This window comes from Sciurus vulgaris (assembly GCF_902686455.1).
Source record: "Sciurus vulgaris genome assembly, chromosome: 14".
In the NCBI taxonomy this organism is placed as follows: Eukaryota; Metazoa; Chordata; class Mammalia; order Rodentia; family Sciuridae; genus Sciurus; species Sciurus vulgaris.
Window position 1 is genome coordinate 41,352,516 of NC_136475.1, and position 17,252 is coordinate 41,369,767.

The 17,252-nt window shown below is 40.0% G+C and overlaps 1 protein-coding gene across 1 annotated transcript in view; it reads left to right on the plus strand.

The window, feature by feature from the left end:
* The window catches only part of DNAH6 (dynein axonemal heavy chain 6), a 291,936-nt gene extending 282,661 nt beyond the window's left edge, over positions 1-9,275 (plus strand). The window contains 1 exon segment of the mRNA XM_079109750.1: positions 9,009-9,275. Coding sequence (XP_078965876.1) covers positions 9,009-9,112 — 104 coding nt within the window. The 3' untranslated portion in view covers positions 9,113-9,275.
* Positions 9,276-17,252: the final 7,977 nt, after the last annotated feature.

Sequence of the window (17,252 nt, forward strand, 5' to 3'; positions counted from 1 at the left end):
GAGATGAAAGAGCAAATGCAAGCATTGAATGATCGCACCAATCGACAGTTAAAAGAGCAAATACAGGAAGCAAAAGATCATTTCAATAAAGAGTTAGAGATATTGAAAAAACACCAAACAGAAATCCTTGACATGAAGGAAACAATAAACCAAATTAAGAACTCCATAGAAAGCATATCCAATAGGATGGAACACCTGGAAGACAGAACCTCAGACATTGAAGACAAAATATTTAAACTTGAAAACAAAGTTGAACAAACAGAGAAGATGGTAAGAAATCATGAACAGAATCTACAAGAACTATGGAATATCATGAAAAGGCCAAATTTAAGAATTATTGGGATTGAGGAAGGCCTAGAGAAACAAGCCAAAGGAATGAACAATTTATTCAATGAAATAATATCAGAAATTTTCCCAAATCTGAAGAATGAAATGGAAAATCAAGTTCAAGAGGCTTATAGGACTCCAAATACACAAAATTACAACAGACCCACACCAAGGCACATTATAATGAAAATACCGAACATACAAAATAAAGACAGAATTTTAAAGGCTGTGAGAGAAAAGAACCAAATTACATTCAGGGGGAAACCAATACGGATATCAGCAGATTTTTCAATCCAGACCCTAAAAGCTAGAAGGGCCTGGAACATTTTTCAAGCCCTGAAAGAAAATGGATGCCAACCAAGAATCTTATACCCAGCAAAACTTACCTTCAAATTTGATGATGAAATAAAATCCTTCCATGATAAACAAAAGCTAAAAGAATTTACAAAAAGAAAGCCAGCATTACAGAACATTCTCAGCAAAATATTCCATGAGGAAGAGATGAAAAACAAAGAAGCAAATCAGCAAAGGGAGGAATTATCCTAAAGGAATTGTCAAATAAAGGAGGAAACAAGTTGTGTCAAACAAATAAATAAATAAAATTTAAAAAATGAACCAAATGACCGGGAAACCAAATCATTTCTCTATAATAACCCTGAATGTTAATGGCCTGAATTCATCAATCAAAAGACATAGACGGGCAGACTGGATTAAAAAGAAAGATCCAACAATATGTTGCCTGCAAGAGACTCACCTCATAGAAAAAGATACCCATAGACTAAAGGTGAAAGGATGAGGAAAAACATACCATGCACATGGACTCAGCAAAAAAGCTGGAGTATCCATACTCATTTCCGATAATGTGGACTTCAAGCCAAAGTTAGTCAGAAGGGATAAAGAAAGTCATTTCATACTGCTTAAGGGAAGCATAAATCAGCAAGATATAACAATCATAAACATCTATGCCCCAAACAGTGGCTCATACATGTATGTCAAACAAATCCTTCTCAATTTCAGAAACCAAATAGACCATAACACAATAATACTAGGTGATTTTAACATGCCTCTCTCACCACTGGACAGATCTTCCAGACAAAAATTGAACAAAGAAACCATAGATCTCAATAACACAATCAATAATTTAGACTTAACTGACATTTATAGAATATACCATCCAACCAAGAGCGAATACACTTTCTTCTCAGCAGCACATGGATCCTTCTCTAAAATAGACCATATATTATGCCACAAAGCTAATGTTAGCAAATACAAGAAGATAGAGACACTACCATGTATTCTATCAGATCATAATGGATTGAAGTTAGAAATAAATGAAAGAGTAAAACACAGAAACTATCCTAACATCTGGAGATTAAACAATATGCTATTATATGATGAATGGATAACAGAAGATATTAGGAAGGAAATTAAAAAATTCTTAGAGGTAAATGAGAACAAAGAAACATCATATCAAAATCTCTGGGACACTATGAAAGCAGTACTTAGAGGGAAATTTATTTCATGGAGCGCATTCAATAAAAGAAGTAAAAGTCAACAAATAAACGAGCTAACACTACAGCTCAAAGCCCTAGAAAAAGAAGTGCAGACCAGCACCAAAAGTAGTAGAAGACAGGAAATAGTTAAACTCAGAGCTGAAATCAATGAAATTGAAACAAAAGAAACAATACAAAAAATTGACAAAATAAATAGTTGGTTCTTCGAAAAAATAAACAAAATTGATAAACCTTTAGCCACACTAACAAAGAGAAGACGAGAGAAAACCCAAATCGCTAAAATTCAGAATGAACAAGGAAATATCACAACTGACGGGATTGAAATACAAAACATAATTAGAAGCTATTTTGAAAATCTATACTCCAACAAAATAGAAAATTTCGAAGGCATCAACAGGTTTCTAGAGACATATGAATTGCCTAAACTGAACGAGGAGGACATAAACAATTTAAATAGACCAATTTCAAGTACTGAAATAGAAGAAGTCATCAAAAGCCTACCAACAAAGAAAAGTCCGGGACCAGATGGGTTCTCAGCCGAGTTCTACAAAACCTTTAAAGAAGAGCTCATTCCAATACTTCTCAAAGTATTCCATAAAATAGAAGAGGAAGGAACCCTCCCAAACTCATTCTATGAAACCAATATCACCCTGATACCTAAACCAGACAGAGACTCATCAAGGAAAGAAAATTTCAGACCAATATCCTTAATGAACATCGACAAAAAATTTCTCAACAAAATTTTAGCAAATCACATACAAAAACATATTAAAAAGATAGTGCACCATGATCAAGTTGGTTTCATCCCAGGGATGCAAGGTTGGTTCAACATCAGGAAATCAATAACCGTAATTCACCATATTAATAGACTTAAAGTCAAGAATCACATGATTATTTCAATAGATGCAGAAAAAGCATTTGATAAAATACAGTACCCCTTCATGCTCAAAACACTAGAAAAAATAGGGATAGTGGGAACATTCCTTAACATTGTAAAGGCCATTTATGCTAAGCCCATGGCTAATATCATTCTAAATGGTGAAAAACTGAAAGCATTCCCCCTAAAAACTGGAACAAGGCAGGGATGCCCTCTTTCACCACTTCTATTCAACATCGTTCTTGAGACTCTGGCCAGAGCAATTAGACAAACCAAAGAAATTAAAGGGATATGAATTGGAAAAGAAGAACTCAAACTATCCCTGTTCGCTGATGACATGATTATATATTTAGAGGAACCTGGAAATTCCACCAGAAAACTCTTAGAACTCATAAGTGAATTCAGTAAAGTAGCAGGTTACAAGATCAATGCCCATAAATCCAACGCATTTTTATACATAACTGATGAATCTTCAGAAAGAGAAATTAGGAAAACTACCCCATTCACAATAGCCTCGAAAAAAATAAAATACTTGGGAATCAATCTCACAAAAGAGGTGAAAGACCTCTACAATGAGAACTATACAACACTAACGAAAGAAATTAAAGAACACCTTAGAAGATGGAAAGATCTTCCATGTTCTTGGATAGGAAGAATTAATATTGTCAAAATGGCCATACTACCTAAAGTGCTATACAAATTCAATGCAATTCCAATTAAAATCCCAATGACGTACCTTACAGAAATAGAGCAAGCAATTATGAAATTCATCTGGAAGAATAAGAAACCCAGAATAGCTAAAGCAATCCTTAGCAGGAAGAGTCAAACAGGGGATATTGCAATACCAGATCTTCAACTCTACTACAAAGCAATAGTAACAAAAACGGCATGGTATTGGTACCAAAATAGAAAGGTAGATCAATGGTACAGAATAGAGGACACGGACACAAACCCAAATAAATACAATTTTCTCATACTAGACAAAGGTGCCAAAAATATGCAATGGAGAAAAGATAGCCTCTTCAACAAATGGTGCTGGGAGAATTGGAAATCCATATGCAACAGAATGAAACTAAACCCATATCTCTCACCATGCACGAAACTAAACTCAAAATGGATTAAGGACCTCGGAATCAGACCAGAGACCCTGCAGATTATAGAAGAAAAAGTAGGTCCAAATCTTCACCTTGTTGGTCTAGGATCAGACTTCCTTAACAGGACTCCCATAGCACAAGAAATAAAAGCTAGAATCAACCACTGGGATAGATTCAAACTAAAAAGCTTTCTCTCAGCAAAGGAAACTATCAGCAATGCGAAGAAAGAGCCTACAGAGTGGGAGAATATCTTTGCCCATCATACTTCAGATAGAGCACCAATCTCCAGAATCTATAAAGAACTCAAAAAACTCTACTCCAAGAATTCTAATAATCCAGTCGACAAATGGGCTAAGGAAATGAATAGACACTTCACAGAAGAAGATCTACAAGCAATCAACAAACATATGGAAAAATGTTCAACATCTCTAGTAATAAGAGAAATGCAAATCAAAACCACCCTAAGATTCCATCTTACCCCAATTAGAATGGCGATTATCAAGAATACGAGCAACAACAGGTGTTGGCGCGGATGTGGGGAGAAAGGTACACTCATACATTGCTGGTGGGGCTGCAAATTAGTGCAGCCACTCTGGAAAGCAGTGTGGAGATTCCTTAGAGAACTTGGAATGGACCCTCCATTTGACCCAGCTATCCCACTCCTTGGCCTATACCCAAAGGACTTATAATCAGCATACTACAGAGATACAGCCACATCAATGTTCATAGCTGCTCAATTCACAATAGCCAGACTGTGGAACCAACGTAGATGCCCTTCAATTGATAAGTGGATAAAGAAACTGTGGTATATATATATACAATGGAATATTACTCAGCCATAAAGAATGATAAAATTATGGCATTTGCAGGCAAATGGATGAAATTGGAGAATATCATGCTAAGTGAGATAAGCCAATCTCAAAAAGCCAAAGGACGAATGATATCGCTAATAAGTGGAGGATGACACATAATGGGGGGGAGGGAAGGGTTAGTGTTAGGGTTAGAGTTAGGGTTAGGGAGGGGGGCAAGGATGGAGGAAGGAAGTACTGTATAGAGGGTAAAGAGGGGTGGGAGAGTTGGGGGGAAGGGAAAAATAACAGAATGAATCAAACAACATTACTCTATGTAAATTTATGATTACACAAATGGTATGCCTTTACGCCATGTACAAACAGAGAAACAACATGTATCCCATTTGTTTACAAAAAAAAAAAAAGAAAAAGAAAGAAGACTGTTTAAATTCTTTCTAAATGGTAATATAAATTTTAGTCATGATCCAAAAGTTCTGGCACAGAACAACTTTAACATTTTCAGATATGGAAATGGCAAACCTTGATATCTGAGCCTCCCAGTTAGGAACTCTGGGAGGATGTGAGAAGCTGCTCTGTGAGGAAAAGTAATCTCATCTCACAGAAGAGGATGTTGTACTCTGCCCACTGATCAACATCCAACTCAAGGCAATGATGACATCAATCAATAATTTTCAAATTCAACCAATATCATACTTACTGGTGAAATATTAGAAGCTCTGATTAAGGTAGAACTTCATATCAAGGTATTTACCCAAACTCCTGCAGTTTATCATTATTCAGAAAATTCTAAACAAATCAATAAGACAAGAAAATGAACTGTAAAAATTTGAAAAAAAAGAGAGAATTATTTGCCAATTTAATTGATTAAATGGAAACCCAAAATAATCTAAAGAAAATCTGCTAGAAATAGAAGTCCAGCAGAATTGACAAATATTTTAAAATCAATAGAATTCCTGTGTTCCATCAAAAACACATAGAAATGACAGTGAAATAAAAGATCCTATTCCAATAAAAACACAATTGATCGGGAGACTAAGGCCAGACCTGACAGAAAGGAGGAAAATCCTTTCAGAGGACTTCGTAAAATGTGACTGTGGGCCATAAAGCAAGACTTGGATAGAGGATATCAATTTGTAAGTGGGAAGATACAATATTGTAAAAATACCTCCCAAATTAATCTCTGAATTTAAAATATTCTCAATAAATAAATATAATTGTTGAAGGGAACTTACTAGTCTGGTACTTATATAAAACCAAAAAACAAAGAATAACAAAAACAGTTTAAAGAAAATAAAACAGGAAAGTTTAATTTTAACAATATTAAAATGTAGTTATTCCAAATGGGGTTCCAGTGGCACAAGACTCAACAAATGCACATGAGGAGCCCAGAAACATTGCGTGTATGTGGGAACTTGACATAATAACAGTATCACCTTTAAAATTGGTCAAGAATGAAGAAATTATTCCACAAATGGTGCTGGAACAATTGGTTGTATTAAATTTTATCTTATACCACATAAAAAAAAATTAAATCACGAATGAATTATTGAGACTTAATTGTCACTGAATTTTAAAATAATTATCCTCTAATGAAATAATGGTAATAATAGCCAATGGTTACTAATATCTCAAAAAAGAAAATCAGACATACATGTGCTTCCTGATGGAAGTTCACACCACCTATGAAGTGTTCTTGCCAAAAACTCAAACCTAAATGTGATCACACCTCTAGATCTAAACACTCCTTTACAAGGATAAAAGGACATGTTTAAAATCACCACCAGATGTCATCAGCAAAATCCAAACTCTGGGAAACTTAATAGGTCCAAATATCCTGGTTGCTTCAATAAATATATTGCTAGGGGTGGCAAAGAAGCAGAGGGGCAACCTACCAATTAAACGATTTAAGAGACACATCACGATTTTTTTTTTTTTTTTTTTTTTTTTTTTTTGGTGGTGCTGGGAATTGAACCCAGGAACCCAGGGTCTTGTGCCTGCTAAGTAAGCACTCTACCAACTGAGCTATATCCCCCTCCTGAGACATATCACTATTTTAAGGTGAACCCTGAATCAAACAAACTAATTGTTAAACACAAATATAATGTATATTTACTATAAAAATATATATGTAGATATTCACATACATACACACTAATTTGAGAAAAACAAATAATAAACTATGTATTTGTTATTAGGAATGATTAATGTTTGCTGCAATAGTGCTATAATAGTGCTTATTATAATAGTGTTTATAATAGTGCTTATGCTTTTACTATAAGAGTGCTTATGCTTTTTGGGAGTTACATGCTGAAATATTTGAAGAAAAATGTGTATGTTTTCTAATATTTGCTTCAAAATAATCTGAGAAGATTGTAAGGAATGTGTGGGGAAAGGATGGGGACAAAAAGAACTTCAATTTTATCTATTTTTTTATTTTTCCATTAAAAGAATAAAACATTAACAGTAAGTCTGGATCATAGGTCAGTGCATTCTTAAAATTTATCACTACAGTGTTTAGGTTAAAAGTTATAAAATTATACTATTTTGAACATTAATTGAACTAATGCATATCCAGGTCTAATTAACTGAACTAATGCATGTCTAGTGTAGCAGTGTAAGGAGTTATGGAAACAGGCAGTTTTTATGTTAGTAGAAGTCTGTGGAGGCCTGAGTTAATCTCAGGTGGAAAAGATGTTCATTCACTGAGGCACAGTTCCCACCCCGCTGGGAGCTAGTCCAGCTAGGACCACTGACAGCATCTGGTCCTGTCTGGCTTGATAGTTCTAAGACCCATTTAACTCTTTCTGTCAGGTTCTCAGATATTACACACCAAGCACCACCAACCCTTTAAGGAATACAATCTTTATTTCTACATCCATTTCATAACACAAACTGAGCTATTCATAAGCTCCTTCCAGTCTTCCTGTTTCCTTTCACAATAAGCAGCTGTGGTTAATTCCTTTTAACCATGATCCACTGATGGAATAGCAGTATGGTTGCTTTAACCACTCTTGTTTTGCAACCACTATGGCACAGAGCCTCTGATGTCAGCCTTCTAGGATATGTGACGTGTGATTCAACACACATCAATCCCTATCACCACTGTTGGAGACAGTTGTATCAAACTACTAAGTTATCTCTGGACTGTACAACGAACCCCTTAGAAAGCAGTGATGGGATGTGGAAATTAAGAATTTTTGTAAGTCAGCTAAATTCATTTCTGGACAGAGCAAACTGATTCAGCTAAAATAAGATTCAATGACTGTAGAAATTTGGTTGTGTCCCCAAGTACTTCCTCATACCTAGAGGAGGCCTCGTACAGTTGAGGCACTGATTACCTGGGGCAGGTGTGAGAATGGAAGCCTGGGAAAGGGAAGGGGAGGTCGAAAGGGGGTACTTAGGACCTTGGGCTAAATTTCTAGGCCCTATAAAATCAGTAAGTACATATTAAGACTTTTCCTCAAACTTGGGCTAGTGGCACTGGGAGGCCTGTCACAGGCACCTCAAGGCACCAAGCAGGGGATGGCACACAAAAGTAAGGAGAAGGAAATATAGCATTATCTTCTGGGGGCATCACTGCCTTCCCCAAAATTCACACAGATGGGGGCTGCTGAGAAAGCAGTATTGTAAGTAGCAATCCCATCCCCAGGGTGAGACCCTCTTTTCAACCTTTCCCTGGTCCCCTTATAGAAACCCACAATGGAAAAGTTACAGAAGTGAATTTTTATATTTTATTTTGGATGTATAAGAGCTGAGGATAGAAAATAACTGTAACTATGCTTATTTATCTCAGGAGCCCAGGTACCTACCACTACAGAATAGAACAAAGAATGGGTGGATGGATGGATGCCCAACCTACAACTTTTCCTTTGTGCCATTCAAAACTGAGCCTTGAATCCTAGTCCAGTGCCCGAGATTCAGACTGCATAAAACTTAAAACATAGCTCATAAAGTTACAATGTTTAAGCTGTACAGGTCCTAAAGGACTATTTGTTTTAAAATCTTTTTCATGGGTGTTACTGGGGCTTGAGCTCAGGACCTAGAGCATGCAAGGTAAGCATTCTTCTCCTGAGCTATACTTCCAGCCCACCCCACCACTTTTTAATTTTTGGAGACAGGATTTGGCTAAATTGCCCAGACTGACCTCAAATTTGTAATCCCTTTGCCTCAATCTCCTGAGTAGCTGGTATTACAGGTTTGTGCCACTATAGTTGGCTTAAAATCTTCATTTTATAGTGCATAAAATTGAAACTCACAGAGGACTATTTGCTTACCTCTTTAGAGGCGGTCTGGAACCCAGCTGTTTCAACTCTAATTATCTTGTCTCTTTGTCTCTGTTTTTAAATAACAATTCTTATCCCCCACCCTCTCTATCTTTAATTAGGCCATTCAACCAACTTTGTGGTGACTATCCTCTTGCCCTCCAAGCGGTCCAAAGACTACTGGATTGCTAAGGGATCGGCTTTGCTCTGCCAACTGAATGAGTGAAAAAATGCCCCCTTGGTCCAGAGACCTTCCCTGACTGAGGGGAAAGTTTGACCAATTTACATTGGAGCAAAATGATATTACTTCTGATTTGACTTAAAGGTAGTAAGTATGGCTGTTATTTCTCTTATGACCTAAAATAAAGTGCTTTGAGTTCTTTCCATTAGCAATCAGCCTCTGATGTGAAGATGGTGGTTCTGCACCCATCTCTTAAACCTGCTCACTTCACCCCATGTGAGAGCCAGGCCTCTTCCCATCAGCAACTGGCTGGGTCCACCAGAAGGGTCAGGACTTATCCCCTCACTGCACAGGCTCCCTTCCTCCTCACACTCATAGGAAAGGCCCATGTGTACTTTAGTCACATAGCTCTGGGTGCTTCCACTTCTAGACCAACTAAGTCTCTCAGAACCCAGCACCTGGGAGGTGTATACAGTGGCTGCAAGAGCTGGTAAAGCAAATGAGCAGGATACTATCTTGGCCACAGTGCCAGTTCCCCACTCTATGAGGTTATATTACAAACCTTGGAAGGGCCTTTGTTTTCATGAAAGTGCAGGCAGCTCCCAGCCAAGTACAGAGGGATTTTCCTTTCTTACTTTAGTATGAACCTGGGTGAAAACTAACCAAGGTATGTTTAAGGCCATCACCTCAAAAGCAGAGGTTGTTGGCTCTATGAATAAGTGGAACAGCCCATTTCGACATTTTATGCCAGCCCTGCCAACACAGATCATAGACTTCCTTGAACATAACATAACCCAAGACACTGAGGAACCACCCAGCTAGGATGTGGGCCTCTCAAAAACGTCACACCACCCCCTTACAAAGAGTGGGAGAAACAGGATCAACCACAGTGATCCTACTGTCCCATTTTATCTCTGCCCCCCACCTTTATCCACTTCTGATAAAATTAAGAACAGACTCAAGTTGCAAAGAAGCAGGGAGTACCATTTCTGTCAGTGCACAAATCAAGACTACTCTTGGGTGTTTCAATTAGAAATAGGTGCCAACACCTATTTCCAAAGGCACTTCTACAACTGCAGAAGTAGAGGGTCATTGTGAGGCACCATGGCAGCTGTAATCTGAAGCCAGAAAGCTGCAGGAAAGTGCCAAACTTACAGGTGCTCCACACCCATGAAGGTGACCAGAGTGCAAGGTAGACCTGGCCACTGCACAAACACATGTCTGCTGGAGACTGCATGAATGCTACTGCCGATGAAGGAGAAGACCCTCTGCCCACTCCTGCCTTCCAAACCTTATTCATTGTATCCCACTGGGAGAATCTAAGTCATAGCAGCAAGGAAATCTGGAAGTTTTTAGCCCTCCTACCTCCTACAGTACATGGGGTACAGAATGAAATAAAGGTGGTAGACATGGACCCTAAGTGCCATTGTACTACCTTCATTAAAGCCACAAAAATTACTGAGAATGAGCTCACAAGAAAGCCTCAGGAAAGGAAGGGAGGCAGAGCTACCCTAAACCAGATTTGAAACAAACACAATTACTTCTTATTGGTCCCACTCAAGTCCTGCACAGACCTTTTTGGGGTTTTGTGAGCTACTCAGAGGCCCAGGAGGACCAATAGGAAACCTTGCCAAAGGCAAGAGATGCTGGGGATTAGAGGGAGGCAGATAAGCTGGATAGGGTTTAAAGTTCCCATTTCAGACACAACTAGAGCAGTTCTACAATTATTTCTATAACTGACCCATAAGATTTTATTTGTAAAAGACATTGTCAAAAAACGTAAAGAAAAAATAACAAGACAGGAGTGGGTAGTTTGAAAACCACTTTCTTGCATGACACCCCTGAAAATGCCTACCATCCCCTGAATCTTCAGCATGTCCGCAAGCCACACTAACAAATGTAAAGAAAGTACCTGTCAGAACATAGGGAGCCCCCTACTAACCAGATCTTGAAAGAGACGTGCATGTCGCACTGACTGCCCTGCATCCAGAATCAGTGGCAAACTGGGAGGACAGTAGCAGGAGGAAGAAACAAGTCAAGATCCAGAGTTGCAGCTGAGTAGCACAAAGCCCAAAGCCCGGGAAGAAAGCAATGATAGCATGCAGGGGGTGTGAGCAAAAGTTATTTGCCCCTTAAATTCACATCGTGAAAAAAAGTCTACACAAAACAGTATGTAATTATTTCATACCATTCATTTACAATTTATTTTCATACAACTCATTAGGTTACAAAACTGTACATCTCCTTCCAACACTGTTGGATAATCCAGGTCATTCCTTAGGAGGAAAAAACTCACCACTGGGCTTCTTCAGATGTCTCTTCTCCTGGATTGGGCTTATCAAGGTCAGACCAGAATGTGGAGTGCAGGAATGGCCATCCTTAAAGTCCATGGGGTCAGGGTCTTGGCATGGCTCCTCCAGTTGCTACAAGAGGGATGTCTCTGTTGGGAAAGCCACCACCAGTGCCCAGAACACAGGAGTCCAGAAAGACGCGCAGGCATTACTGGCCACCATCTGGCTGTGGTGGGAATGTCTATGGTGAGGGAGCCGAGACTCAGCAGAAATGTGCCTGTCCAGGACGGGGACCTGGGATTGTGGGGCCACAGCACCTGGAAGTCAAGAGAACTACAGAACCTCAGGGCACAGCAGAAGCCCACTGTACACTCCAATTTCCCCAAAAGCCCCCTGGGTTTTTCACTTCCCCCCTTTAAAGGCAAGAATAGATATTAGTATGTGGCCAGGCTTCCTGTATCTTTGGCCCTCTTTTGCATCTTTGGCCACTACTCCCCAAAAACCAAATGACAAAAGACTTCAGCAGTCTTGCTGACTACCCTTTCTCCCCCTGACACACACCATTTGGTTCTTGGCTTAAGGATTATTTCAGGGAGGCTGCTCTTGACCACCCTCCCCACCCACACACAATACACACACACCCACAGCACCTACACTTCCCTTGCAGATTATTAACTCAAAATCTGGCTTCCTGTACATACTGTGGGCTCCTTGAAGGCAGGATCAATGTCTACGTGGTTCATCCAACAGACATAACACCACTATATCAGCATATGTAGGAGGGACTCAATTAACTTGAGTTTAATTTCACTGGATCAAGGATCCCAGCCTTTTTGATATAGTTCTATCAGCTTTATGCCCTGCAGAACCAGGCTCTTCTATCCAACTCTGAGCCACCCGCTAGCCCTGAGAGAGTACCATGTGTTTAACCACTATGGGAAAACAGACCCATTCCTACAGAGTTGATTCTAGTTCTGCAAAACTATGAAATTCTCCCAGATCTGTTGGAAGAAGGGGCTGGAAAATTAAGTTCTTTGCGACCTTTGTTCCTGCTTCATTCTACTTTTGAAAGACCCATCCCTGCCCCCCACATTTGTTCTTTAACAAGCATAAACATGTGGCCCTTGCCCTGGCTGGAAGCAGCTACCTTAAATCTGGATTCACATCACAGCAGAGGACAGAAGACAAACGACTGGGAAAGCTGCTCCACGACTGGGCAATTCCCATCACCCCCAGTTTAAGAGGCACCTGGGTCTGTGCACCACCTGTGCTCCAGGGGAAGGACAGTTGCCTGCATGGCTCTGCCCAACTGCCTTACCTCTCCTCCCAGCGGAGCGACAGGTTGCTGAACTGCAGGAATCGCTGCCTCTGCTCCAGGTGTCTCCACTTCTGGAAGTTCTGCCCTGCCTAGCAGAGCAGGTCCACACTTCTAGGCAGGGACACATGAGTCAGCTGCAAATGGATTACAAACACGGCTTCCGGTGCCAGTGCTGCCAAGACTGGCACTTCCGATGCCAAGATGGCCAATGGGACCAGCATAAGATGGGCTTTTACTCCTCTCTGTAAACGTGCGTAGAAGGAGGAAGTATTGGGGGAAAGGTTGCATAGCATGGTTCTTCCTGCTCCTATGTCTCCCATGACTCCAGACCTCATGGTCCTGCCAAGAACACATGGTTCACAAAGCTACCTGGAGAATGGATCACTTGACAAGTTTATTTCCCCTCCACATATCCTCACCCTGTTCTTTAAAATCTCCTATGCTTTGGGAGAAAACCCAAGATTCTTTTAAAACTGTATATAATTACTGCACTTTGCCAACAACAAACAGGTGAATATTGTCTAGAAAGTCAATGAAGATTATAGCATTTAAAGAGGGGGTAGAAACTGTTTAAGTTCCATTTGCTTAAAAAAAAATAGTGACCCTTAATCCTCTTGTATTCTTTTGAGGGCTTTATTGGAATAGAAAGAGATTCTCTGTCTCTGGGAGGCCACCTGATCCCCATGTAAAGTGCTGGCGCATAGGTCTGGCTTCTAACACCTCTCACCAGGTCTGCCTTTAAACCATCTCTCCCAAAGGTAACATGTATTTTCACAACTGATGGGAAACTCAGACTTGCTTCTAGCTTTTCCCTAAAGGTGGCTATAGTCCCCAAACATTATCTTCAGTGAAAAATTAAGCCATTAGAAGGGCCAAGTTTCTTCCTACAATAGAACTTTTATCAAGGATTTGGTTGGGGGTACAGGAAGTGTAGTAAGAGAAGAATTCCACTCATTATCTCCTGATATAGACCATGATGCTCCCATCTATCTGCCTAAGTTTCCTCCTCCAGTGATGTGGGTGCAGACAACCAGCTTACAAGCTTATAAGAAATCATTTATTCTGCTCTGATTCAGCCTTGATGAACAAACTGTCTACCTGCCAGAAGCTGGGCTCAGCTCTAACCAACAACCTGGCAGAACCTAAGAGGTCAGTTACTATTAACCACCCTGTGTGAGAAAGGGAGGAGGTATAAGAAAATAAATAAGGGAAAGACCTATACAAGGCAAAAAAGGTAAAAGAAGGAATTCATCAAGTGGAAAAGAAAGAAAACAAAGGGTCCCAACTCTAACCCTGAGACTAAAGACCCCATAAACAAAGTCACAAATATAAGGTTCCTAGAGGACAGAACCTGTTATAGTCATTAACTTCCTCAGCACAATGCCTGGCACATACTGGAACACCATGTAGACGGAACAAAGAAACTGAGGCCTACCCAAGGCTCTCCAAGATTTGGAGAATTTTAAAAATGTGGTATCAAGGAAAAAGCCCAGGCTTCGAGCTTTGGATGAGATTATTAACCTTTCTGAGTTTCTGTCACTTGTGTAAAGATGACCTATCTCACCTGTGAGGACCAGTCTATGCAGTGTGCTTCACTCAGTGCTGAGCACACAGTACAGCCCTCTGTAAAGGGGGATGAGTGAAGTTGTACCCTAAAAAGGCTTACCAGACCTTGGGGCACCTTACTGTATAGCCTAAGGGACATCTGCCAGATCCCCACTGGTATTTGTGGTGGATAGAATAATGACCTCCAAAATGTCCATGCCCTACTCTCTAGAAATTGAATATGCTATCTTACATGACAAAAGAAATTTTGCAGGTGTGATTAGGACCTTAAGATGAGGAAAGTGTACCGGATTATTCTGGTATTCCCAATCTAATTACATGGTCCCTGTTTTTAAAATCAGAGAAACTTTCCATGGTCAGAAGATGTGACTATGGAAAAATGGTCAGAGAGATACAATGTTGCTGGTTTTGAAGATGAAGAAAAAGGTTATAGCCCCCAAGGAATGTGGGAAGTGTTCAGAAACAAGAAAAAGAAAATAGATTCTTCTTTACAGCCTCCTGAAGGGAATACTATTCTGCCAACACCTTGATTTTAGCTCAGACTTACAAGCTACAGAACTGAAAAATAAATCTGTGGTGTTTTAAGCCACTGAATTTGTGATATTTGTTAATTCAGCCATAAAAACTAACACGATACCTATTATCCTGGGGGTAAATGGAAGAACTGGCTAAGCCCCTGCAGATAAGGCCCAAAGGAAACCCATCTCTTCCTCTCCTCTGTCCAGGGAAGGGCAACTTTACAGCCAGGAGTGTTTCCTGTGTTTTCCAGCTTGTTGACAGGTGAAGGGTGGTGCCTACAGGTTGCCCTCCCCACATCCCAACACTCACCCGTCTTGGTCTTCCTAATACCCTGTGACTCGGGCTGGCCAGACCTCCTGGAGTAAGTCAGGTCACCATTTAGGGGCCCTGCTTGCCCCTGACCCCGGCCCACCAGCCTGCCCTGGGTTCAAGTTCCATATGTTTGGAATCATCCCTCGGGGACTACCATGTGTGTCCACACTGCCCTCTTCCTCCTTGCCAGACCCCTCACTGTGGGCATTTTTCCTACTCGGGCCCTTAACCCTTCCCAGTTGGCCCCTTCTCCCTGATGCTCCTTTGAAGATGTCATCCTCCCTCACTGACTGGAAGGACCAAAGTGCCAGGATAGAGGCTTCTGGAAACCTAATTTTGAAAATCAGACACTTATCCTGACTGCTCCAGAAGGAAAAGAGAGCTCTTACTCAAGACGACTACAGAGCACAGAACGAATTTCTTAGGGTCATGAAGAGGGTAACCCTAGGCTACAGCAGTCGAGGATGCGGTGTTTGCACTGATGTCACAGATCCCAATAGCAAGAACTGGGGTTGGGGAAGTGAATGAATCTCTGGCAGAGGAAACTGCACAAAGAAAGGTGAAAAGGCTAGAAAGTAAAAAGTGTGAGAAAGGGCAAAAAGATAGTTTCAGAGATGAAGCGAGTCTGAGTTCTATCCTGGCTCTGACTATCTGTGTGGCCTTTCAGTTTTTCCATCAGTAAATAGGAAGAAACTCCTACCTACCAGCTACTCCTACCTGGGTTTGAGAATTAACTGAGAGTCTATGTGAACTTGGCTACCACCTGACAATCCATCAGTAAATGTTCGTTTTCCCCAATGCAAAGTGTGAGCCTCCCAGCTTGATGAGAGGACAGGTTCCCAGCCCTCACTGTGCATCACAATCTCCTGAAGAGTTTTTAAAAATACTGTTTCCTTCTGTGAAGCGTCTGTTCAGTTCCTTTGTCCATTTATTGATTGGGTTATTTGTGGGGGTTGTTTGTGTTTGTTTGTTTGTTTTGGTGTTAAGTTTTTTAAGTTCTTTATACATCCTGGAAATAATCCTCTATTTGAAGAGCAGGTGGCAGGAGCAAGACAGTTTCCCATTCTGTAGGCTCTCTTTTCATGCTCTTGATTGTTTCCTTTGCTGTAAAGAAGCTTTTCTTTTTAGTTTGATGCCATCCCATTTATTGATTCTTGATTTTACTTCTTGCATTTTAGGAATCCTATTAAGGAAGTCAGTTCCTGAACCAATATGTTGCAATGTTAGGCCTACCTTTTCTTCTCATATGTCCAGGGTTTTTGGTCCTTGACCCACTTTGAGCAGAGTTTTATGTAGAATGAGAAATAGGAGTTAAATTTCATTTTACTGCAACACACACTTCACAGAAGTAATCAACAAATATATGAAAAAATGTTCAACATCTCTAGCATTTAGAGAAATGCAAATTAAAACTACACTGACATTTTATCTCACTCCATTCAGAGTGGCAATTATCAAGAATACAAGTAACAATAAATGTTGGTGAAGATGTACACTCATACATTGCTGGGTGGACTACAAATTAGTACAACCCCTCTGGAAAGCAGTATGGGAATTCCTCAGAAAACTTGGAATGGAACCACCATTTGACCCAGCTGTCCCACTCCTCAGTATATACCCAAAGTATTTAAAATCAGTATGGTACAGTAACATCAATGTTTATAGCAGCTTAATTCACAATAGCTAAGCTATGGAAACAACCTAGGTACCCTTCAATAGATGAATGGATAAAAAAAAATATGTGGTATATATACACAATGGAGTATTACTCAGCCATAAAGAAGAATGACTTTATGACTTTTGTCAGCAAGTGAATGGGTCTAGAGACTATCATGCTAAGTGAAATAAGCCTATCCCCCAAAATGAAAGGTTGAATATTTTCTCTGATATGTGAAAGTTAACCCACCATAAGGGGGGTGAGGAGAACAGAAGTGCAGTAGATTAGACAGAGGGAAATGGAGGGAACAGAGGAGGGGTGGGAAAAGGAAAGATAGTGGAATAGATCTTATGTAATTTTCCCATGTACATATATGAAACACAGTGAATCCCACCATCATGTACATCCATGAAAATGGGATCCTATCTAGAATAAGATATATTCCATGCTTGTGTAATTATATCAAAATGGATTCTGGGCCTGGGGTTGTGGCTCAGTGGTAGTGTTTGCCTAGCTACCTAT